Source organism: Esox lucius, chromosome 9 (assembly GCF_011004845.1).
Source record: "Esox lucius isolate fEsoLuc1 chromosome 9, fEsoLuc1.pri, whole genome shotgun sequence".
Taxonomy (NCBI): Eukaryota; Metazoa; Chordata; class Actinopteri; order Esociformes; family Esocidae; genus Esox; species Esox lucius.
Genome location: NC_047577.1, coordinates 22663748 through 22690532, shown reverse-complemented (window position 1 = coordinate 22690532; position 26785 = coordinate 22663748). Strand labels below are relative to the sequence as shown.

The window sequence follows — 26785 nt, the reverse complement described above, 5'->3', positions numbered from 1 at the left end:
AATTGATTAACCTTCAATACATTATGCAAGCAGAACTAACTCCGATACTTATTTCACAATAAAAGCCACCATGGAAAAGAATGGCAAGGAGCATAATTCCTTAATTCCTTCGAATGCCATGTTCCACCTAACAACGAATTTTTTTTTTATTAGGCAATTTGCATAGGGCATTTTCGGGTATAGTGTATTGCACTGGAGCCAATGGAGTGGGTGGCTTAGAAAGTGCTGCTATAGCCTCTATTTTCCCCCATGAATTGACAGTTTATATCACAGGTGTCAAACCGGTTCCACGGAGGGCCGAGTGTCTGCAGGTTTTCGCACTCACCTTGTACCTGATTGATTAATTAGTTCACTAATTGGTTAATTTCTACCCCCACCTGGTTGTTCAGGTCTGACCTGGGAACCAATTTAAAGGAAAACCCAAAGACCTGCAGACACTCTGCCCTCCGTGGAACCGGTTTGACACCCCTGGTTTATATGGATTCTTCATACCCTAGTGAGTAACTCTCGAATGCCATGTTCCAACATACAACGTCCAGTTTTTTTTTTATTTGCAATTTGCATAGGCCTAAATTTGGTTATAGAGCCTTGCATATTTTATGCTTTAATATTGTTGTTAAAAGTATTTAATTTTAAATCTATATAATTCAATTATTTTCTCTTTGCAGTCATTAGAAAACGTAATCATTTTAAAAACGAATTATACACTATGCAATATATTGATGTTGGCGCTTCTATTCTGAAGGTTTCCTCATTACAATACGATTATGACGTCATCTATGTTGCTGCTGGCAGAATACGTGTATAAAATTTAAACTAGCTGGTATCCGTGGTGCAACTATGTTCTCCCCATTTGAATCTAAGGTAAAGCTATATTTCTTTGTTAGTTTGAAATAGGATTAATATAAGTAGGCCGTTATAAACTCGGGAAATTTGGTGTTAGCGGACAACGTTTCCCCCCTCGTCAGCACAACCTAGTATGGAGGCGTTGTACTAGAATCGCATAGCCCGTTATTACACTAACTCGCTTTTTAACTATTCAGTCGGCAAGTTACAATCAGACGAGTTTTATCGCGCTGTGTATTGCAATTCTACTGTGTTAAATACATACACTAGACATAGGTTGGATACAAACATGCGAACGTCACAGTCTACTCGTTAAAAATAGTGTAAAAACAAAAATGATCCCCATGTCGTAACGCAGTCGTTCTCAACTGGTGAGTTGCGAAACACATATCAGTCGTATGTATAGTAGCGGCTTTTCTATTTTCTTATTGATTTCTTAATGTCTTTCTTAAGTCTGAATTCAAACAGTCAATATCTGTAACAACTGTAACGCACTTTTACAGAAAAATGTTTTGGACCATTTTTGTCATAGGGTAGCGCCCTGTTCCGTCTTTATATATATGCATATACATTAAGTTATGTTTGCCTAGTGTTATTACTAACTACTGGTGAATTTAAAAGTTGCAGAAACTTTCGTCTGTATGAGAAACCAAGATAAATACATCTTTGGCGGACTTTTTTCGTAAGATCTCAACCTTTTAGACCCCCATATAATTCTAGAATGCTGCTGTAGATTACCCAGAATTCAGTTTACTGTTTTAGAGCACTATACACATCTTAAATTTGACACCACATTCTTGTAACTCGGAATAATGAATTCGTTTTCTCATTGTATAGGCCAGGTGTGTTAAAACGGTTCCACGGAGGGCTGAGTGTCTTCTGGTTTTAGTTTTTTTTCCAAAAATGTGGTTCCCAGTTCAGACCTAAACAACCAGGTGAGGGTAGAAACTAACCAATTAGTGACCTAATTAATCAAGTACAAGGTGAGAGCGAAAACCCGCAGACACTCGGCCCTCTGTGGAACTGTTTTGACACCTCTGGTCTAGGCACTAGGATCAAAAAACAATTCAGTCAACACAACAAATAAATGTAATTCTAGATTCCCTTCTATGATGTGCTCAGCCTCCTATACCTCATCCTCCATCTTTCCCTCCTCTTCTCTATTCCTCATTATGAGAGAAGCCCACATTTGCAGCCCAGAAACCTTTCTAAGTAGCTTGACAGATGAACTGAACAGTTAATTGGCTAGTTAACTAGTGTAAGCAGCTGTTTCCATATTAAAATGCTATAGGAAGAAACACAAAAAAACATGACTCATTAGCCCAACTATACAACTAAACACTGCACTCTTTCCAGTACGAGACTGAGCAAGCAATCATTTGAGCGCCACAGCAAATGTGCCTGCCTATCAAGTGATAAGGACAGGGTTCCTACTTTCAAGTAAAACATACCATATTTCAAAGCGTCAAATATGTACAAAATCAAACGTTGTTAATTTTGTCAAATAAAACTTTAATAAGTAAAATGACAGCATACTCTGTTTCTGGTTAATAAAATCACAACCATGCTGTAAGTTTTATTTATATATATATATATATTTATTTATTTTTTGCAAAGATATTTTAAGATTTACGCATTTTTAAGTAACAAGGCCATTCACGGCGGCTCGTTTAATTTCAAGGAAGGCTGTTGATGGACCTTCTAGGGATTAAAGGGTACTGTGCAGAATCCTAACATTTACAAGACTGAATTTAAACAAAAACACGACTTGTCTCCTCTTCCTTTACTGAATGAGAATATAGTAGTATTGTTTGCTAGTCCAGGACGGTTTAGGGCAGGGGGGATACTTCTATGATTGTCTAAAGCGAATATGAGTAGAATACAGGCCAATGTACAGTGATAGACGGACTGGTTAAAAGTTTAAATCAAGAATATCTCTAACAGTTTTGTTTTAAATTATTGTAGTATAAAAACTACAGCTGACTTTTGATCTTTCGTGCTTGTATTTATAGGTCAATTAGTAGTACAATATAAATTGTAAATATTGTCAATAATGTTTGAGAAAGAAGTGTTTGTATTTATGTGTATATTGCTATTTTACCTGAATGTTGTATAAAGCAATTGCTTGTATCAGCTCTTGTCTCATATCACATGCAAATCTGTGGTATGAACCAATATTCTGATATATTTAAATACTATATAATCTGTAAAATACAATTGTTTATTTTTTTTATTCAGTTTATTGTTTTTTGGCCAGGCGCTAGTGCTATTTTGGCCTTTCTCAATGATGGTCTTCACTGATTTATCTAATGACTTTGAAATTATTTTATATCCCTCTCCTTATCTATATCTTTCAGCAATAAGATCCAGTAGATCTTTTGTTCTCTTTTTGTGGACCCTCTTTGCTCTTTGTAGTAGGCTATTTTGCAATATTAATGAAGGACCATTAAGCTGATTTTATTTGGGTCAGAGTCACTTCAGTTGATGTTAGGTGACAGTTGTACATTATTTGGAATATCATTAATTAATTCTGAACACTGTTACAATCACCACACTTATGTTTTTCCACTTGAATATTGTTGATTAAAAGATTTTATTAAAGTTGAAAAAGGTTCCACATGATTTCTCTTGATGTCAGCCAACAGAACCTGCATTTTAACTTAAGTGTGTATAGACTTTTGATATCCACTGACCGTTTAAACTTTGTTTTTTTACCTCCTCCAGGCTATTAATGCTATGCATGAGCCTTCCGTTTCAATAGTATACTAACAAATCTTTTTTTGTTTTACAGATGCCACTGAATCTATGGAGCTGTACTTTTTTTAAAGCTGTTCATTTTGTTTCAAACAACTAAATCCATTATATTTATACAGAGCATTGGTTGAACTCCTCCAGTCTGGTTGCTCTATGTAGATGTTTCTTTGCCCACCTGCTGTTTATTGCACTTGTTAACCATTAGCCCCAACTCCTCTCCCACACACCAAACCAACCAAAAAATTAACAGCTGTCCAAAGGTGCTGCCCAACCTTAAGACTGCAATCAGCTCTGAGTAAATATCTCCTTTTACACCTAAAGCTTGTAAAATCGCTATTAAGACTCAACTATATTCATGAGTACAGCTTCACCAATGCGTCGATGGAAAGCTCTGGCAACCCAACATTTACGATGGTCCAGCCCTGTTGCCAAAGGACTAGTCTTATGTATCATAACGTTCGGCTTCGTTCTGCCGTTGTGCTGCCACAAGCTACTTTACTCTTATTACTACATCAAATCTGTGTATCTGAATGACATGAGTGACAAGTTTTTAGCAGAGAGCTATGAAAGAGGGGAAGAGGCTTTTGGTTTCTGGAAGGCGTCGCGGTCTACTGCCATGTCACCTGAGTTCGCCAACATTGCCAAGGGATCGGAACTGTTGATCACCATAGTGACTGCCAGGCGTACAGAAGGCAGAGAATTCCACTACCTGCTTCAGGTGATGCAGAGGCTGGAGATCCTTCTGACGGGGTGCGGTGAGGGCCGGCGGTGTGCTGAAGTGCTGGTGTGTGACGTGGAAAGCGGAACCATGGAAAACGAGGATGCAGCACTGCTGGAGAGCCGATTCCGGGTGGTGCGGAGGACCACCGAGGAGCAGCGGGGAAACCAGGCTCAGGTCAACATCTTTGAGAAGGAGAAGCAAGACTACGTCTACTGCCTGCGCAAAGGATGGGAGCTTGCGAGGCCCAAAAACGTGGTGGTCCTCGAGGATGACGCACTACCCAGTGCCGACTTCTTCACCGTCATCCGTGATTTGCTCTCACGGCGTTTTGCCCTCCATAGCCTCTACGTCAAGCTCTACCACCCTGAAAGGCTGCAGCGCTACTGGAACCCAGAACCCTACCGCATCTTGGAATGGGTGGGGCTTGGACTAGTTGGGGCCTCTGCCCTTCTCCTAGTGCTGTCATACCGTACTGCCTTTACCTCCGTCTCCGCCACCCACTTCCTCTTTTTCACTTTGTATATCATGGTCGCTGTGGAGCTGGCAGGTCGGCACTACCTCCTGGAGGTGCGGCGCCTGTCACCGCAGCTCTACGCCGTATCCCCAGCTACTGAGTGCTGCACCCCCGCAATGCTGTTTCCAGGTAATTCGTCACTCAGGGTGGCAGAGTACCTGGACGGTTCGTTCTGCGTTAAGGGCAACGCAAAGGATATGGTTCTGTATCAGATGGCTCGGACTATATCTGGGGAGTGGGCGCACAGCCTAGAGCCCAACCTGGTGTCCCATATCGGGGCTTTCTCGTCGGTCAGGCCCAACCCTTTGAGGCCCAAACTTCTTTGAGAAAATAATCCCAAAAGATTTGAGGCTGCTTTCCAGAAGGTGTCCTACTCCCTACATACATTACTATAGAGCTTCTTTTGAACTCCAGTATAGCTCTAGTCAATTGTTGTGCATGCTGAGAATGTAGGTAGGAGACAATTCCACTCCCTGCCCCCAGCAAGTAAGCTGACTTGCCTTAAATAAAATGGAATTCAACTCTACATCAGAAATATTACTTAATATCACCTAATAGTGCCAGTTCAACACTTCATTGCATGGCACTAGGCTAGTGTCTCCCAAATCTAACCTATTCACCAATGGTGCCTGTAATGTTAGACCTCTCCAGCCTACTGTAAGAATTGACCCATGATAATTGACCTGTTTTATCCATCTAGAATCAGTCTAGTTTTCTTATGGAGGAAATGGGTGCAACTCACATTGGGTAAACTTTAGAGCTGGGTGAAAATCTGTATAGCAATACAATCCCTGAATGGATATCATAAAACACAGTAAATGCAACCATATTTTTTTTACATACATATAACAATGTTTTTTTTGTATTGCCCTACAAAGGACACTTTCAAATCACAATTGTTAAAGGGGACAGGCAAATGTGTGTATATTAAATCATAAAATGTATCAATAATGATTCATAGAATATTGTGGTATTTTTGGACTATCATTACACTTGCAGCCAGTACTTTCTGGTGAAGATGATATTTTCTAGCCACAGAACGCCAAGATTGACAATCATTTTTGTTATTCAATGATGGCTTTACTAAATGTTGTGCAAAATAATAGAAAATATGTAGCTCCAGCTCATAGCTGGAGCAAATTTAAAATCTGAACATGTTCACTATAACCTTAAATGAAATCATTACCAATCATTCCAAGTTGATATGTTGTCATGGCTGAAATCAAGGATACCAATTCTACTGTCAAATTGTGGAGATGAATTGTGGAAATGATGCATTTAGCAGTTACAGTGAAACCTTGGCCTGTTTCCTTTAGTGTCAAGTAAAACAGCAAGTTGCAAGACAAACTGGAGAAGATTTGAGAAAATAATGATCCATACTAGCAAGTTATTTCAAATGTCTCTAATTTTTGCTACTTCATCACCTACAGTAAGTGCCTGCAATAAGTGGTTGGTATGGTTGGTGTAAAATTAAGATTAGTGTGTTACAATTCACTGCATATACACTGCCATTCAATAGTTTAGGGTCACTTAGAAATCTCCTTGTTTTCAAAAGAAAGCAATTTTTTTTGTCCATTTAAATAACATTAAATTGGTCACAAATACAATGTAGACGTTGTTAATGTTGTAAATGAGTATTGTAGCTAGAAACGACTGATTTTCAGTAGAATATCTACATTATCAGCAACCATCAGTCTTATGTTCCAATGGCCAGAAACAAAGAACTTCTGAAATTCATCAGTCTATTTTTGTTTGGAGAAGTTAAGGCTATTCCATTTGAGAAATTGCCAAGACAGTGAAGACTTCATGCAACAATGTGTACTACCTTGACAGAATGGCGCAAACTGGCACCAACCAGAATAGAAAGAGTGGGAGGGCAGGTGCACAACTGAGCAAGAGGACAAATCCTTTAGAGGGTCTAGTTTGAGAAACAGACACCTCACAGGTCCTCAACTGGGGGCTTGTGAAATAGTACCCGCAAAACACCAGTTTCAGCGTCAGCCATGAATAGGCGACTCTGGGATGCTGGGCATCTAGACAGAGTTCTTCCTTCAGTGTCTGTTCTTTTGCCCATCTTAATCTTTTTTTTTTGGGGTCACTGAGATATGGCTTTTTCTTTGCAACTCTGCCTAGAAGGCCAGCATCCCGGAGTCACCTCTTCACTGTTGACTCAGTAGTAGTAAGTCTACTCAAATAATTAATTATTGGCAGAAGTCAGTGCTGGAACGACTATAATATAAATACCAAAACGGATTGTCATTGTTGTTTTTTTTAACTTGGGCTACTGATGACTATAGGGATAACAATGTTAATAGGGTTGAACTTTTTGAACACTGGACAATGGAAATATTGCTTCATTGCAAATGTTTGAAATATATTCACATATCTTGATGAAATACAACACATTTTAAAGGCTTTAACTGATACTGTGATACTGTGTGCATACCTACTGTTGTAAATGAAAGCCCACAAGAATCATAGGAATTACAATTGTGTGAGATTTGGTTTACATGCTCTTTCTAATTACCTATATTGTGTTTACTTAAGTCACTGTATAACTGTGTGCTTTTTATCACTTGCTGTTTTTTTGTACATTTATTTTTCTGATATTTACAATTCCATTAAAGGAATACATCATTCAAAACAATTTTCACCAGTACTTCAATTGTACAGAATTGCTGCCTGTTTTACTTTCTCAGGATCAAATTATACTGACTTGGAAGTCGGTCTGGATAAATGTATCTGCTACATTTCTGAAATGTAAAATAATTAAAATAATGTAAATGCGGGTCAGAAGATTGTGCATTTATTTTGTAGCCTATTTTCTACTCGGGAACTTTACGATGCCACCTACCTAGAGTAGGCTTTTGTCAACAGAATCAAGGGTTTGATGCACATTTTTAGGATCTTATATTTGTAAAACCTGTCTGGCAATTCAATATATGTAATTAAAAGTAATTTAATCATGGCTATTTTCTTTGTCAGCATCAGTCTCGATAAGGGAGGATAATATCTGTTATATAGGTAATCACCTATATTTTGGCATGTAGGCTTATTATGTAAAAAAAAATAAAAAATTGTATTTGTTTCTAATTAATTTAATTGTCTAATCTGGTTATTGGCTTTTTGGGAGGTGCAGATAGGGCACCTTGAACGCCAAATCACAAAATGTCAGTCCTTAATGATTCCATGCCACCAGAGAAAAGCGAGTTAGCTACAGTCATTTAATCCATTGAAATTGGTATAAGTTAGTGACAATTGTTCAGTCTTTATGATGAAACAATATTTGGGTAAAGCCTTTACTACTTAATAATCTACTTGAATAAATCTTCATTCCATAATTTGTAAAAACATGATTTAGTTACCATAACATCTGGCCTGGTCTACAAAAATTGCAACTTTCAATGTCATCAACTCTTGCATTTTATAGTGTATGTCCCAAGTGTTAAGCAATTATGAAGACTAAGATAAATAATTTATCTTGGCAACATCCTTATTCAGAATTTAAAAGAAACAATCAAATGTTATTTATGAAGCCCTTTTTACTAACCCAAAACTCCAACAAGAAAGAAAAACAAGAAATGTATGCCCAGTGCCTAGGTGAAAAACACTAGTGAGGGTCAAACATTTTAAAGAAACCCAGACTAGTCCCAGGTGAAGATTACCTTTAAAGGATTTGGAGAGAGAATATCCCAGTTTAGAGAATATCCCAGTAAAGAAGCCAGCTAATGTTAACTGTTAGCTGGAAAGTAGGAAATCCAATGCATTGTGCGTCAAATTCTGTTGAATACAGTATTTGATACTACACAATTGTAAGCTGCAAATAATGTGTTCTTATTATGGTTCATAACAGATTTCACATACACTGGGGAGAACAAGTATTTGATACACTTCTGATTTTGCAGGTTTCCTACTTACAAAGCATGTAGAGGTCTGTAATTTTTAGCATAGGTACACTTCAACTGTGAGAGACAGAATCTAAAAAAAAATCCTGAAAATCACATTGTATGATTTTTACATTATTCTTTAGCATTTTATTGCATGACACAAGTATTTGATCACCTACCAACCAGTAAGAATGCCATCTCTCAAAGACCTGTTAGTTTTTCTTTAATAAGCCCTCCTGTTCTCCACTCATTACCTGTATTAACTTCACCTGTTTGAATTTGTTACCTGTATAGAAGACACCTGTCCACACACTCAATCAAACAGACTCCAACCTCTCCACAATGGCCAAGACCTGAAGAGAGCTGGGACCACAGTCTCAAAGAAAACCATTAGTAACACACTACGCTGTCATGGATTAAAATCCTGCAGCGCACGCAAGGTCCCCCTGCTCAAGCCAGCGCATGTCCAGGCCCGTCTGAAGTTTGCCAATGACCATCTGGATGATCCAGAGGAGGAATGGGAGAAGGTCATGTGGTCTGATGAGACAAAAATAGAGCTTTTTGGTCTAAACTTCACTTGCCGTGTTTGGAGGAAGAAGAAGGATGAGTACAACCCCAAGAACACCATCCCAACCGTGAAGGTGGAACCCCCATTCTTTGGGTATGCTTTTCTGTAAAGGGGACAGGACGACTGCACCGTATTGAGGGGAGGATGGATGAGGCCATGTATCGCAAGATCTTGGCCAACAACCTCCTTCCCCCAGTAAGAGCATTGAAGATGGGTCGTGGCTGGGTCTTCCAGCATAACAACGACCCGATACACACAGACAGGGCAACTAAGGAGTACATTATTTATTGGTAGCTAGGGTTGCAAATGTTTACCTTGATTAACTAACAAGATACACGTTACTGGTAACATTTGTTATTACTAACGGTTAGGTATGAGACTAACTTGGCAAACATGAGGTTACTGTATATTGCATTGTGGGCAATGGGGTGGGCGGAGTAAAACACCAGCAACAATTGCAAATACACAGTGCCCCTTGATTTCTTTGCATATAATCACTGTATAGAGTCTCCTGAACATTTCCTACAATACATTCACTGCGGCGTATAGAATAGTTTTTTCTGTACAGGGCAATATGTATTTCATATCCATTGAGTTGCATGGGATGGGTTGAGTAAAACACCAGCAACAATTGCAAATACACAGTGCCCCTTGATTCTTTTGTACATAAACACTATATATTCTCCTAAACATTTCCATACAATACATTCACTGCGGCATATAGAATAGTTTTTTCTGTATGAGTCAATATGTATTTAATATCCATGAAGTTGCATTGTGGAAAAAAAGGGTGTGGAAATATTGTGTAGCTAGATGTAGTACACCGCACCCCATGATTAAACAGGTTTGTCTTACTCTACACATTCTCCTTGACACTGCTTTCTCTGTGGAATATTCAAGTTTATGAGCTACGTGACCCGGAAGTGTTTCTTTAATGTTGCTCCCAAGACGCAGATCTGATCACTGATCTGAATTTAGCTGGCGCTGTTAACTACTGGGATCATGTTGTGATGGGCAGTGGACGTCTTACAACGGGTTTCATTCTGCAGTGAGTCCATTTATAGTTGTAATTGCTAACTACAGAAAACCAAACATTTAATTTCCGTAACTTGTTATTGCAATACAGTACATCCACCGTATCCGCGAGGGACCGGTTCTGCGAACCCTCGCGGATTTGGAAAATCGCAGATAAATGACACAAAAGTATTAATTCAACACAATAGCATTGTAATGGACAGTTTACTTTATTTTCTTTATATTTGCAATTAAGCGGATCGACGCTTGGATGGCTGAAATTAGCGCATTTTTTGAATTTCGGACTTCTTGAAAAATCTTCACCGATACTTGAGTTCGCGAATTTTGAACCGCGGATAGCTGGGGGTTTACTGTAACAAAGAAACCTCTGAACTGCTGTATGGTTGCTGCATATGGTTGCTACCGTTCGCTGCATGCCTGGCTAGCTGTCTGGAGTTGTGTACCTAGCTAGCTCAGTCACCAACGTAACAGACTGATAATTTAGGGACACGGTGTTGAATATATCCAGGTATTATTTGCAGTGCAAATAATGCTTCGTTTTCCCGTATGGCTAGCTAACGTTAGTTTACATGGACACTTAGCATTTTGCCTCAGCAACGTTTGTCAGCTAGCTCATTAGTAGTCCATTAGTAAATATGCAGCATAGACTTTATAAAAAGTACACGACTTTTTGTTGTTTATCCAGATACATATTAGTAGTACTCTACGTTTGCCAGGCGAAGTCGTTGGCTAGGTAACGTTAGCTTGATATTACCGTGGTAATGAGTTTGACGTTCGATATTTGACAGACATTCAAAGCTCAATAGCTCGCAAACAGTTTAAGCTACAGGCCTCGGGTTAGTCTCGTTATGAAAGAAAAAAGTTGGACAACAATGCACAGGTCGCGTTTTCTCGATTCTGGCAGGAGACGTTTATGGCAACAATGTAGTCAGTGTGCACATCACCAACGAACGTCAACAAATTGCATCGTCAGTATATTCACATCTCAACTCTTTGACAATATCTCCTAAATACCTCAAACCAATGTTAAACTATTCAGGGAGAAAGGGAAATGGCCTGCTCTTTATAGAATGCTAGACCTTTGTATGGATAAGCTAGATATCAATATATTTTATATGAAGACATTTTAAAACGTAATGTATGAATCTCGATAAAAATAAATACATATACATGACCAAATCACTTGCAAATTCAGTAGCAAGTGATTTTGATGTCTCAAATCTCTGATATTATCTTATCGTCAGACATTGCACAGCCTTTGGTTTCCCAGTTAGGCACCTATAAAAATTTAGGGAAGCATTTGCTAATTTAACATTTCAATAGCATTCTCAGCATTAGACTGAGACACATCTGTTTGATGCTAGATTATTCCCTACATTGAGCTGCATGTTGCACAGGTTTACACAAAATATGACAAAATTGCATTTACCAGCAGTAACGAGAGCACGTGTGAGCTGTAACTTTTGTCTTGCATTGTAGACTGCAAAAATGTTTAGAAATGGTTAGACAGCTGCTGTTTGCCATTAAATTAATCTGGGTGCTGAGCTAGTGTCTAACAGCTTAATTATAAGGCATGACTAAAGTTCCAAACTATGAAGAGACCTCAGCCGAACTGCAGAAAATCACAAGTTTAAATCACTAAATCGTGAGAAAGGCATGAAGGGGAATCCCTGAATATGTAGATCTATATTTGTTGGAACATCCAAATCACACCATTGAAGTCATGGCACACTCTTAGGAATAAGACCATCCTCAAGGATGTGTGATGGATGGTTGATATTTGAGAGTGGATACTACTTTGAACAGTGCAAATGTATGCTAGTTAGGCTATTGAAAAACTAAGGGGTTTTTAGAAAGTTAATAGGCTTGTCGGGGCTCTCACGGGGGTTCTGATGGGGATAATGTGTTGATTTTAACGCCAGTGCAAAGGTCCAAACTGAGAGGAGTTTTGGGAAAATCTGATTGCTTAAATTATCTGTTGTTTGTCCAGACATTGTGACTCCTCATGAGTTGAGAAGGTTATCCATGTGAGGGAGGATAGCCTGTCCCTTTGTTTGAAGCCCAGGATATGTAATGGAACAAGTGGAATGTGTTTTATTGACAAGACAAATGGGCAGCAACTTACCACACCCCTTTTTGCTCAATTAATACATACTGTTTATGTATTAAGATAGAGACTCCTTGAATTATTATGTTTGTAAGCGTTTGATGTGTCTCTCTGTTTGCAAATACTCTATTAAATTGTGCCAAGAGAATTTTGTCTCTGTACTTCCTCCTTTAAGAGTTCTGATCGATGGAATTGCCATCACAACAGGCACTGAAAATAACCCATTTCAATGCAAGGGCTCATGGGACAGACCATATGGAGACCTATATCAATATACCCTGTCATTCCGGTTTTGGAAAACCGAATGTATCATATAATTTCAAACACTATATCCGTTGCCCTGTTCATCTTCATTTTAGCTGGGAGAGGCTTCCTAAAAAAAAATCATGCTCTCAAAGCTGTATTAATTCCAAAAAGGAATGTCTCCACAGTTCAGGATTAGGCTAGATAATCAGAAAAAAGTCACCTTGCACATATCTTTTCATGTGCCAACACTGAAAAAATTACGCTACAACGTAAAGTAGTGAGTGTACAGCTTGTATGACAGTGTAAAATTGCTGTCCCCTAAAAATAACTCAACACACAGCCATTAATGAGTTAAAAATCATTAAAATTGAAAATGTGCACAGGAGATGTGCTCGCAATCTGACAGATTTGGAGCGTTTTTGCAAAGATGAGTGGGCAATTATTGCCACGTCAATATGTGCCATGCTAATAGACTCCTACCCGAAAAGACTGAGTGGAGTAATAAAATAAGGTGCTTCAACAAAATTTCTGTTTATGGGCGTGCACACTTATGCAACCAGGTTATTGAGTTTTTTTATTTTTCCCCCTCAAAGATTTCAGTTTGTTTTTCAATTGAAGGGGTTTAACAGGGGTGTGTAGACATTTTTATATCCACTGTATGACTGCTTTAATTATTATATAATACTGGTAAATGTTTAGCAATTCATCCACTAGCATTGGCTACATTGTCCATATTACTACTACTACTAACCCTGTGATTTGCCATGTTTAGACCCTAACCTTCTGTTATTGACTGTACTTACTATTCATCATATTGACCCTATTTGGAGTGCCCCAGTTTATTGTTGCTGTGCAACCATATTATTAAATTTTGTATTAATATACAATAGAAATGTATAGACATGGTTTGGTCCTTATTATAGAACAGAGAGGACAAACCCAGGCTGCTGCTCTCCTTTCACACAGAGACCAAAGAAGAGTCACTGGGTCCTGATTGTGAATGTGGAGCCCAGTGTCTGCTGCAGGATCCAGAGATGGCATCAGCGAAACAGGAAGTCTTCAGTAAAACTCTGGGATTGAATGTCATTAAAGCTGAAGAGGAAAAAGATACTGGATATGAAGATAATCATGGTAAGAGCTGGTTTTATGTAGAGAGAAATGTCTGTGTTTTTATTCAGTCTGCATTTTACTTTTCAATTAACAATCACGTTTCCTGCTAGGTACTTCTATCGATTTTATTTTGTTATTATAATTTTTTTCTGGAGTTAACTAAAGAAGCCTTTCTCATACTGTTTGCTAGGAATATTTTCTTTTCTCTGGGCCTGCTTGCGCAAAACATATTGACCCTATTATTTTAATAAAACAAGTTTTATATTACAATTTTTACTACCTTTTACATTGTATTGTTTTAACATAGTTGAAACATGTTCCTTCAAGCAATTTCATTCTCAATTTTAGTGTACACCAACACCTTTATATGTCAATGTAGGTCAACCGAATTCAAATCTGAATTTACATGTGCTAACTGCTAAATACTAGACATTGACTGGCACCTTTCCAATTAGTCCATGGCCTATCCCTCAGAAAAAAAAATCCTGGTGATTGTATTGACTTGGGTTTGAGAAATCCTAATCTAAAATCTACAGAAATTAGTAATATAGAATTTGAACATATTTTCTTTTCTTTTTTCAGTTTAAACTGTTTATAGTAATAAAATAAAAAAATCTCAAATCTGTCTTGGTCTAATAGCCTGTTTTTATGGAATTTATATCTATTACTCACATTTGGGATTGCATTTGTCATTCACTCAGCAGAGAGTCCTGAGATGGAATCATGTGCTACATCTGGAGAGAAACATCAGGAAGACTACGAAGATGAGAGGCTTCACCATTGTCCTGACTGTGGGAAGAGTTTCTCTCAATTTAGATATCTCCAACATCACCAGCTAATACATGCTGGTGTTAAACCTTACTCTTGCTCTGACTGTGGGAAAAGTTTCATTAAGTCATCTTATCTTAACATTCATCAGAGGGTGCACACAGGAGAGAAACCTCATTACTGTTCTGAATGTGGTAAAAGTTTCTCTCAAATTGGAAATCTCAAAAGTCACAAGCAAATACATACTAGAGAGAAACCATTCTCCTGCGCTGACTGTGGGAAGAGTTTCTCTCAGCTTAGATATCTCAAACGTCACCAGCTAATACATATTGGAGAGAAACCATACTCATGCTCTGACTGTGGGAAGCGTTTCTCACAACTTATTTCCCTCACCAGTCATAAACAAATACATTCTGAAGTGAAAAATTACTCCTGTTCTGACTGTGGAAGGAGCTTCTCAAACCTGAGTACCCTCAAAATTCACCAGCTGAAACATACTGGTTTGAAGCCTTACTTTTGCTCTGACTGTGGGAAGTGCTTCTCGCAACTAAGTAAACTCAATAGTCACCAGCTAATTCATACTAGTGTTAGAACATACTCATGTTTTGACTGTGGGAAAAGTTTCATTACATCACAAGAACTTGCTAGTCATCATCAAAGAGTGCACACATAAGACAAGCCTTATCACTTCTGACTGTCCAAAATCTCTAGTAACTAATCTCTGAAGGCACCTGGCGATTGCATAGTAGTGTGAAACTGCACTCCTGCACTGACTGTGGGAAGAGATTCAACATAATACCCTGAAAATCACTATTATGTTGTTAGTCATTAAAGCTGGTTTGAGGGTTTAAAATGCCAAACTGTGCCAGGTAATCTAAAGGTCACACATAGGAGAAAAGAGTTGATCATTTCAATCTTTTGTACATATTTGGCTGGGAAACCACTGTGATATACGTATTTCCAGCAAATGCATACACACTATCCACAAATTACTGTTTTATTACACAACCTAATTTGAGCCATGAACCCCACAGTGTAACAGTATGCAATCTCATCAGTGGCAATTAAATATTACCAGTTGTGTATGTTTATTTAATTTGAAATCAATACCAATGTTAGATCACCCTGTACTTAAGGTTATGATTGTAATTAACATATTTTGTCTGCTCCAGGTTTGGATACCTCTGCGATATTTTCAAAATAGGATGCTACCCATAAAAAATTGCATGTCTAAATTTGTGGAAGAGAACATAAGAGTATATAAAAAATGCCCAAAATGCTAGCAGTAGTGCAAATTAACAAACAGACAGGTGACACATTAAAGGAAAAACCAAGGTGTCTCAGTACGTTGTTGGGCCACCATGAGCTGTGAGAACTGCTTCAGTGTGCCTTGGGATAGATTATACAAGTTTCTGTAACTCAGCTGGAGGGATGGAATGTTATTCTTCCAAAGGATATTCCCTCATTTGGTATTTCAATGATGGTGGTGGAGAGCGGTGTACATTTAAGTATTTTCTTTCCATCTTCATTGTAAAAGCAAGGTCAACTGGTTCTGCTCAGCATTTTTATAGATATTACAGAACATGATAAGATGGTAATTGTTCTATTGTATCATGCAGTACACCTGTATGGAATGATATGCTTTTGTTATGTTCCTCCTCAGTTATTGAGGGTTTTTTCTGTATTTTCATCTTCCGTCTGTGTAATTAGACAAGAGCGATATTTCATGAAAATGGCTAAACACATTCTGGGTTCCTTGGACATATCTGACTTCTCATAGACAGATCAGAGAGTCGCTGAGTTTTGGTTTCCATAATGTCTGGATTTCGTTTAATTCATTAGTGAAATGTAGTTTGGTTGATCTGACATCTCTCACGTGTGAACGGAATGTTTAAAACCACTGATAAAATGTGGAGGACACGATGGAGTTAAAAGATTGCGCACAATATTTTATTAATAAAATGTTATTGTTACCGCCTACAATCATTAGGTCTATATCCAAAATAATTTGTATGATGTTTTGATGTTATGTTAATCTGCTGCCAGCTGTGGGCCTACTGTCCTATTGAAATGATGACATGCTGTATGCTACTGTAATTAAGTTATAAGCTTGACAGTATAATTTGCATTGCAATAAGTGCTCAATTTACAACATTATTAATAATTGCCCATTTATGGGTTGCCCCATTTGATAATTTATTTGTGCCACGTTACCAATTTACTTCAATTTGGTAATTTTCCGTGATATTATTTTGAGGAAAATGAGAACATCCATATTCTGAATTTCTGAAGCGTGCCCTTAGGTAACTCCTTTGATGATGTTGTAGTAATCATAGATGAGTGAATACAGGAATGCTAATGAGGGTCCACGTGGGATTTTAACAATGGCCATGGCTGTTGTTGCCCTCCGGTCTGGCCGTGATGCCCCAAAAATCAAGGTACACCCTACTGCCACCATGGCTTTTGTGCCCCTACTACTGTCAAAGTCTAGCGGTCAGCAGTTTGTTTGTAAGTTTCTAGTTTGCAACTGAGAACAACCACAAGAATGAACTACATGCAGGTAAGTGAGCTAGCTAGTTATTGATTGATAGATAGCTGATTTATTTAATGCTGAACTGAATTAAACCTCTCCGTTTTGGGAGGTGTTAATGAGCAACTGGGAAAATTCCGACCTCAGAGTGTGAGAATACATCTGACTGCTTTTTGGGAGCTCCGAGAAGTACTGTTAGGTTTGACATCACTCGACATGGCCATGTTTGTGGTAAAAGATAAAAAAAACGTACTTGCTCTGCGCACAAATAAGTCACTATACAGGTGCATCTCAAAAAATGTGAATATAAAGGAGATGTTCATGTGTTCTAGATACATTATACATGAAGTGAAACATTTCAAGCCTTTTTTGTTTAAATTTGGATGATAACGGCTTACTGCAAATGTACATAAAAGATCCAGTATCTCAAAAAAAATATTCAATAGAAAAAAGTCGACCCGAGAAGAGCTGTAATCAGTGAATTAACCCAAAACACCTGCAAAGGTTTCCTAAATATGTTTATTTATGCACTCACTACTTGAGCGGGTCTCCTTTTGCACGAATGACTGCATCAATGCAGCGTGGCATGGAGGCAATCAGCCTGTGGCACTGCTGAGGTGTTATGGAAGCCCAGGTTGCTTTGATTGCGGCCTTCCCCTCGTCTGTGTTGTTAGGTCTGGTGTATCTCATTTTCCTCTTGACATTACCCCATAGATTCTCAGTGGGGTTCAGGTCAGGTGAGTTGGCTGGCCAATCAAGCACAGTAATACCATGGGCAGCAAACCAGTTACTAGTTGTTTTGGCACTGTGGGCAGGTGCCAATTTTTTCTGCAAAAGGAAAGCGGCATCTCCATAAAGCTTGTCAGCAGATGGAATCATGAAGTGCTCTAAAATCATTAACTATGGTGGCTCTTGATGTACTGACTCTAGCCTCAGTCCACTCCTTGTGAAGCTCCCCCAAGTTCTTGAATCGGCTTTGATTGACAATCCTCTCAAGGCTGCGGTCATCCCTGTTGCTTGTGCACCTTTTCTTACCACACTTTTCCCTTTCAGTCAACTTTCCATGAATATGCTTTGATTCAGCACTCTGTGAACAGCCAGCCCTTTCAGCAATTACCTTCTGTGGCTTACCTTCCTCATAGAGGGTGTCAATTAGTGTATTCTGGACATCTGTCAAGTCAGCAGTCTTCCCCATGATTGTGGTTGTGTGTACGGAAGCCTCTGGGAGTTAACTAGCTGATTAGAGCTCTTCTCAGGTTGACATTTCTGTATTGTACATTTTTTATTCCAGTATTTTGAGATACTGGATTTTAGATTTCCATGACTTGTAGACTGTAATCATGAAGATTGAAACCTAAAAGGCTTGAAATGTTTCACTTATAATCAGGGCCGTGCAGAGACTTTTGGAGGGGCAGGTGCTCAAAGTATAAAAGGGGCACATGGAACAAGGCTTTAAATAGGGCTTTGCTCAAAATATCAACACATCAACATATTGTGACACATTCCTTTCTGATACGGGTATCGATTCGGATGCTGCTGTATTTATATGGCAGCAAATGTTATGCAGTTTTGAAAAAGAATCAAAATAGAAAAGAAAATTTTAATAGTTAAAAAAACTATTTTCTTTGCACCTATTAATAACTCTGGAATTACAAACTGAAGTGTCTTAAGTTGTCCCAATCTGTCTTTTTTTCTCTGTTATACAGAATAGTAAAGAATAGCTGTTATAGTAAACTCTGACTAGGACATCGTCATTATTCAAAATCAACGTGGCCCGTTTCGTACAGTACACACACCGCTTCGCTGAGAACGGCACGTACCAGCAGCCGCGGTATTGAAGAGCCTCTCCTTCTGGTAGTAGTGCGCGTGCGCGATATTGAAAAACGCGCGTGCGGCAAATCGTCCCGGTCTGGATGAGGTCGTAAGGTGAAAGGTCATCATGTGGTTCATTTTATTTACGAATAAAATAAATTATTATTCATACATTTTACTAATAGTTAGATTTGGGCAGGCCTTCACAAAAGGGCCTTTAATTAATGTTTTTTTTTTTTTGCCTTGTTATTGTTTGTGCTGGGCATTTATGTAACCTTGCATTGTAAAGTGACTTTGAGTCTAAGAAAAGCGCTATATAAATAAAATGTATTATTATTATTATTACTTGCACATGGAACTTGTTTATATGTTAGGTGTTCGCAAATACTACATTTCTTGACAAACAAAATTTTGAGGAAAGATGCCTCACTAGTCAATCAATTTATTCTAATAGTAATGTCTGTGTACTTCAGTTAAAGCTGCCTGCTATAAGATACTCAGTGATGTTTTACAGTTCTCTATTTCTCCATCTCCATAATTCACAGGTTCATTAAGCACACTGTGGAATTATGGATATATTCTAAAACGAAAAATATAGTCTGTTGTAATTTTTTTTTTGCAATATTAGGAAAAATACTTAACTGCATTTATTGCTGGAAATTTTTACAATCATTTTAATTAAAATGTTAATCAACTGATTAATCTAATAAAAAAATAGTTGATAGTTTAATTGTCGTTGTATCATTTCAAATCCAAAGTTTTGGAGTTCAGAGCCACCTAAAAAATAACCTTGTGTCAAGGTCCAAATACTTAATGATACTGTTTTTCAATTTTAATTAAAAAAAATATTTCACATCATAACAAATGTCAACTTACAATAACTGAATTTCAGTTTCAGCATTACAAAATAAATCAATCAAACAGAACATAATTCCAATGCACCATTTGTAATTCAGTAAAATGAGAACTGGTCAGGGTTCTGAATACTTCTGTAAGGTACTGTTACACAACAGTGAATACAAATATACAAAAAATAATAGAAGAAACAGGTTAAAATGAAGATAGAGAACAGCAGAAGAGTCAAAAAGCTGTCTGCATCTGATACTTAATTTTCATTTCTTTGAAGGACTGACAAGTGCTTGGTCAGCATCTAGAAGAATGATTTGCAGTAATCTTGAACCGTATGGACCATCTTTGATTGATTTGCAAAATAGCACGATATTGACCCCAAAAAACTGATGTACATATAACTACTTATTCTAGCTGTGATTTACTGGCAACATACCACACACCACACCATGTCATGACTTAATTAGAACATAAACATACTTACAAAATAAATTTATAATGAAGAGTTGGTGTTTTGCAGTTTAGCTTTAAGTCTTTTGCGTACACACTATTAGCCTTGATTTGTCACGTTCTGGCATAGCAGGCTTACCGTGCCAGTAAATCCAACACCCTCTCTTCCTCACTTCATCACAGACACCTGTTTTCATTGATTATTGCCCACACCTCTTGTCCCTCGTCATGGACCCTATTTAAGTTCCTGCTTCCCCATTGTATCCTGTCGGTCTTTCTTTGAGTATACCCCAACAATCAAAGGTTTGCATACCCTTGGAGACTTGGTAATACAGTGGGGAGAACAAGTATTTGATACACTGCCGATTTTGCAGGTTTTCCCACTTACAAAGCATGTAGAAGTCTGTAATTTTTTATCATAGGTACTCTTCAACTGTACTGATGAATAAAATTATGAGTACCGTGACGTCGCCCGGTATGGCGCAGCCGGGGCCCCACCCTGGAGCCAGGCCCAGGGTTGGGGCTCGTATGCGAGCGCCTGGTGGCCGGGCCTTCCCCCATGGGGCCCGGCCGGGCTCAGCCAGAACGGGCGACGTGGGGCCGCCCTCCCATGGGCTCACCACCCACAGGAGGGACCATAAGGGGCCGGTGCGAAGAGGATCGGGCGGCAGTCAAAGGCAGGGGCCTAGACAACCCGATCTCTGGACACGGAAACTAGCTCTAGGGACGTGGAATGTCACCTCGCTGGCGGGGAAGGAGCCTGAGTTAGTGCGTGAGGTTGAGAGGTTCCGATTAGAGGTAGTCGGGATCACCTCTACGCACGGCTTGGGCTCTGGAACCACACTCCTTGAGAGAGGATGGACTCTTCACCACTCTGGAGTTGCCCATGGTGAGAGGCGGCGGGCTGGTGTGGGTTTGCTTATAGCTCCCCAGCTCTGCCGCCATGTGTTGGAGTTTACCCCGGTGAACGAGAGGGTCGTTTCCCTGCGCCTACGGGTCGGGGATAGGTCTCTCACTGTTGTTTGTGCCTACGGGCCGAACGGCAGTGCAGAGTACCCGACCTTCTTGGAGTCTCTGGGAGGGGTGCTGGAAAGTGCTCCGACTGGGGACTCTATCGTTCTACTGGGGGACTTCAACGCCCACGTGGGCAACGACAGTGACACCTGGAGGGGCGTGATTGGGAGGAACGGCCCCCCTGATCTGAACCCGAGTGGTGTTCAGTTATTGGACTTCTGTGCTAGTCACAGTTTGTCCATAACGAACACCATGTTCAAGCATAAGGGTGTCCATCAGTGCACGTGGCACCAGGACACCCTAGGCCGCAGGTCGATGATCGACTTTGTTGTCGTCTCATCTGACCTGCGGTCGTATGTCTTGGACACTCGGGTGAAGAGAGGGGCGGAGCTGTCAACTGATCACCACCTGGTGGTGAGTTGGATCCGATGGCGGGGGAGGAAGCTGGACAGACTCGGCAGGCCCAAGCGTACTGTAAGGGTCTGCTGGGAACGTCTGGCCGAGTCTCCTGTCAGAGAGATCTTTAACTCCCACCTCCGGCAGAGCTTCGACTGGATCCCGAGGGAGGCTGGAGATATTGAGTCCGAGTGGACCATGTTCTCCACCGCCATTGTCGAAGCGGCCGCTCGGAGCTGTGGCCGTAAGGTCTCCGGTGCCTGTCGAGGCGGCAATCCCCGAACCCGGTGGTGGACACCGGAAGTAAGGGATGCCGTCAAGCTGAAGAAGGAGTCCTATCAGGCCTGGTTGGCTTGTGGGACTCCTGACGCAGCTGACGGGTACCGACAGGCCAAGCGGGCTGCAGCCCGGGTGGTTGTGGAGGCAAAAACTCGGGCCTGGGAGGAGTTCAGTGAGGCCATGGAGAAGGACTATCGGCTGGCCTCGAAGAGATTCTGGCAAACCATCCGGCGCCTCAGGAGAGGGAAACTGTGCCCTACCAACGCTGTTTACAGTAGAGGTGGGCAGCTGTTGACCTCAACTGAGGATGTCGTCGGGCGGTGGAAGGAGTACTTCGAGGATCTCCTCAATGCCGCTGTCACTTCTTCCATTGAGGAAGCAGAGGATGAGGGCTCAGAGGTGGACTCGTCCATCACCCGGGCTGAAGTCACTGAGGTGGTCAAGAAACTCCTCGGTGGCAAGGCACCGGGGGTGGATGAGATCCGCCCTGAGTACCTCAAGTCTCTGGATGTTGTGGGGCTGTCTTGGTTGACACGCCTGTGCAACATCGCGTGGCAGTCGGGGACAGTGCCTCTGGGATGGCAGACCGGGGTGGTGGTCCCTCTTTTTAAGAAGGGGGACCGGAGGGTGTGTTCCAACTACAGGGGGATCACACTTCTCAGCCTCCCCGGGAAAGTCTATGCCAGGGTTCTGGAGAGGAGAATACGGCCGATAGTAGAACCTCGGATTCAGGAGGAACAGTGTGGTTTTCGTCCGGGCCGTGGAACACTAGACCAGCTCTATACCCTCTACGGGGTGTTGGAGGGTTCATGGGAGTTTGCCCAACCAATCCACATGTGTTTTGTGGATTTGGAGAAGGCATTCGACTGTGTCCCTCGCGGGATCTTGTGGAGGGTGCTTGGGGAATATGGGGTCCTGGGTCCTTTGCTAAGGGCTGTCAGGTCCCTGTACAACCGAAGCAGGAGCTTGGTCCGCATTGCCGGCAGTAAGTCAGACTTGTTCCCAGTGCATGTTGGACTCCGGCAGGGCTGCCCTTTGTCACCGGTTCTGTTCGTAATTTTTATGGACAGAATTTCTAGGCGCAGCCAGGGGCCAGAGGGTGTCAGGTTTGGGGACCACACAATTTCGTCTCTGCTCTTTGCAGATGATGTTGTCGTGTTGGCCCCTTCTAACCAGGACCTTCAGCATGCGCTGGGACGGTTTGCAGCCGAGTGTGAAGCGGTGGGGATGAAAATCAGTACCTCCAAATCCGAGGCCATGGTGCTCAGTCGGAAAAGGGTGGCTTGCCCACTTCAGGTTGGTGGAGAGTGCCTGCCTCAAGTGGAGGAGTTTAAGTATCTAGGGGTCTTGTTCACGAGTGAGGGAAGGATGGAACGGGAGATTGACAGACGGATCGGTGCAGCTTCTGCAGTAATGCAGTCGATGTATCGGTCTGTCGTGGTGAAGAAAGAGCTGAGCCGCAAGGCGAAGCTCTCGATTTACCAGTCAATCTACGTTCCTACTCTCACCTATGGTCATGAGCTTTGAGTCATGACCGAAAGGACAAAATCCCGGATACAGGCGGCCGAAATGAGCTTTCTCCGCAGGGTGGCCGGGTGATCCCTTAGAGATAGGGTGAGAAGCTCGGGAGGAGCTCAGAGTAGAGCCGCTGCTCCTCCACATCGAGAGGGGTCAGCTGAGGTGGCTTGGGCATCTTTTTCGGATGCCTCCGGAACGCCTTCCTGGGAAGGTGTTCCGGTCCCGTCCCACCGGGAGGAGACCCCGGGGAAGACCTAGGACACGCTGGAGGGACTATGTCTCCCGGCTGGCCTGGGAACGCCTCGGTGTCCCCCCGGAAGAGCTAGAGGAAGTGTCTGGGGAGAGGGAAGTCTGGGCATCCCTGCTTAGACTGCTGCCCCCGCGACCCGGCCCCGGATAAGCGGAAGAAGATGGTATGGTACTCTTCAACTTTGAGTGACGGAATCTAAAACAAAAATCCAGAAAATCACATTGTATGATATTTAAGTAATTAATTAGCATTTTAAACTGTTTTATTTCCGGCTTACTATAATGTAGATATTAACGGTTTTAGCCAGCGAAGTTTTCGTCTATACAGAATAATTCATAATGCGTACTTTGCTTCGCATGCAAGGAGATCCAAACTCAGGACCTATAGTTCACAACTCCGCTATTTAAGAACAGTCGGTCGCTCGCTCGCTCGCTCTTCTTCGCCGGCTTCAGCAAAAATGATTTTCAATGGCTGTTCATTTTACTTATGAAAATTATGTCAATACAATGCAAATATATAGATTTTCTCTCTGAACGTAAATGTTTAGGGTTGCGTTTACTCAAAAAGATTGGGTTTAAACTAAATTTGATTACTTTGGGTAGAGCAGCTTAATACAATTACTTCACTTACGTTCAGTCTACTTGATGCAATTGAATAGCATCCTGATATGATGAAAAAGGAAAGTTATCACAGGATAAGAGCAAAGTACCATCGACGTCTGAGAAGCAGGCCTTTACACGCGATCAAAAATGTCAAGCATCAATGATATATTTTTTTCTCCATCGAATAACAAGACACTAAATGATTACAGTAAGAATGTATGGCTTCATATTGTTGTTATGTTGTGTAGTACACTGAAAACCCTGAAGTATTTTGTACTCAAATGTTTCTAAGCGAATGTCAAACTTAGAGAAATGTAAAACATTTATGTTATACTGACCTTTACTCAATTAATTTAAGTTTAAAATGAAAAAGTTCCCAGCATGCTTTGCTTCAGGTTGATATTTTGGAATTGTTTTATCATCCTTTTTTGCATGTACATTGACTAATTAAGTCATCTTAGCTACACAAAGGTCATACACATCCGTTTGTCTAAAGTAATCCAGTAATTAAAGAACACTAGATTGTTATCAATTTCATATGAGTAGATTCCAAATGAGAACAAAAATGATTTTTTAACACCTTTTTGTTTTCATTTGGAATCTACTATATGAAATATATAACTATAAAGAGTGTTCTTTAATTTATATTCACTTAATGTCATACATAGTTATATTTAATTAATTAATTTAATTAATATTATTGCTTGTAATCTGTTGCCTTCATTTTATTGAGTAGATATGATGTAACTTTTTTTTACAGTGAGTGCTGTGCTGTGAGCACAGGTCCCACTAGAGGACGCTAGGCCCTAATGCCACCCTCATGGAGTCGGTTTCTGACAGTTTTCTCAGAAACTTGCACACAAGTTGCCCGCTGGAGGTCATTTTGTTGGGCTCTGGCAGTGCTCCTCCTGTTCCTCCTCGCACAAAGGAGCAGATACCGGTCCTGTTGCTGAGTTGATGCCCTTCTACGGCCCTGTCCTGCTCTCCTCATGTAACGGCCCATCTTGTGGTATCTCTTATGATATATTGTTAGGCTTCTTGATGTTGTACCACACTTCCAAATGTACCAGTAACAGTACATATTTGTAAAAACCTTTGAGATTACTAAATCTGACTAGTCAAATCAGTCTATCTATCTAGTGTGCACTCTCTGATGGACTTAACTGAACTTGACTTTTGAAAGCACTTCCCACAGTCAGAGCAGGAGTATGGCTTAACACCAGTACATATTTGTTTGTGACATCTGAGGGTACTATTTTGAGAGAAAGTCTTCCCACAGTCAAAACAGCAGTAAGGTTTTTCTCCAGTGTGTACTCACTGATGATTTTGAGGTTACTAATACTAGAGAAACTACTCCCACAATCAGAAAATGAGCAAGGTTTCTCCCCAGTATGTATACGCTGGTGAAATCTGAGGTGATCTAATTGAGAGAAACACTTCTAACAATCAGAAAAATGGTAAAGCTTCTCTCCCCTGTGAAGTCTCTGATGGACAATTCGATGACTTTATTTTGTAAAGCACTTCCCACAGACAGGGCAGCGGAAGGGTTTGACACAGTTTGTATTCCTTGGTGACTTTTGAGGGAACTATTGTAAGTGAAACTCATCCCACTGTCAAAACAGTAGTATGGTTTCTCTCCAGTAAGTATTTGCTGGTGACTTTTCTCTCCAGATGACAGGAATGTTTCTACTTCAGGTCTGTGTGCTGTGTCAATGACACCACAAAAATCTGCTTATGCATAAATACTAGGGCTGTCAATGTTAACGTGTTAGCGCGTGTGATTAATTTATTTATAAAGCCCTTTTTATATCAGCAGTGATCACAAAGTGCTTTTACAAAACACCCGGCCATAAACCTGAAGGAGCATACAAAAGTAGTGTTGAATTTCAGTGGCAAGGAAAAACTCCCTAAGAAGGCCGAAATTTAGGAAGAAACCTAGAGAGGAACCAGGTTCAGAGGGTTGACCAGTCCTCTTCTGGCTGTGCCGGGTGAACATATTAAGAGTACAAATTGTAATAATTAATAAATGCATGTGTGCTGAGACCAGAGTCTATTTAAACCTAGTCCAGGTTGGAAGCATGCCCAGGAGGACTTTGGACAGGGACAGCAACAAGTCTTTCAAGCTTGGTACTTCGCAGGTGTGGGCCAAGACCTCATCCTCCTCAGTTTAAAATGGCAGGAAACAGGGAAAATTTTGAAAATGCATGGATCTACAGGGATTTATAGTGGAGAAGGAGAACTGACCCTACTCCCCCGGCAATAATATAGCAGCATAAGACCTTGGGGCTGAGAGAGGGGGTTCCAGTGACACTGGGGCCCTATCCGGGGGGCCCAACAGGCAGGAAATAAATCCACCCACATTGCCAAGCATCAACTAAAGGGACCCCCACCAACCGCAACCACCCTGAAAAGAGGGCTGAGTACTGCCAGCAGAGTACAGCCCAATTGCACAAGTGCGCAACAGAGAGACAACAACAAGCCAGTGACTCCGCCCCCGAGAGGCATTGGAGGGAGGGCATCCCAGTGGTG

General features: G+C 40.7%; 1 protein-coding gene and 1 long non-coding RNA gene across 3 annotated transcripts; both read left to right on the top strand.

Moving 5' to 3' along the window:
* The first annotated feature begins 775 nt into the window (after positions 1–775).
* pgap4 (post-GPI attachment to proteins GalNAc transferase 4) lies at positions 776–7803 on the top strand. Its single transcript, XM_010898569.5, has 2 exons — positions 776–864; positions 3638–7803. The coding sequence occupies exon 2, from the start codon at positions 3956–3958 to the stop codon at positions 5159–5161; it is 1206 nt and encodes a 401-aa protein (XP_010896871.2). The 5' UTR covers positions 776–864; positions 3638–3955; the 3' UTR covers positions 5162–7803.
* Positions 7804–10225: 2422 nt separating this feature from the next.
* LOC106024464 lies at positions 10226–16542 on the top strand. Of its 2 annotated transcripts, none has more exons than XR_002197220.2 (3): positions 10226–10338; positions 13645–13809; positions 14490–16542. It is a non-coding gene; the product is annotated as an uncharacterized LOC106024464 (long non-coding RNA). The 2 variants fall into 2 exon arrangements; XR_001198325.3 differs by having other exon boundaries at positions 13602–13809.
* Positions 16543–26785: the final 10243 nt, after the last annotated feature.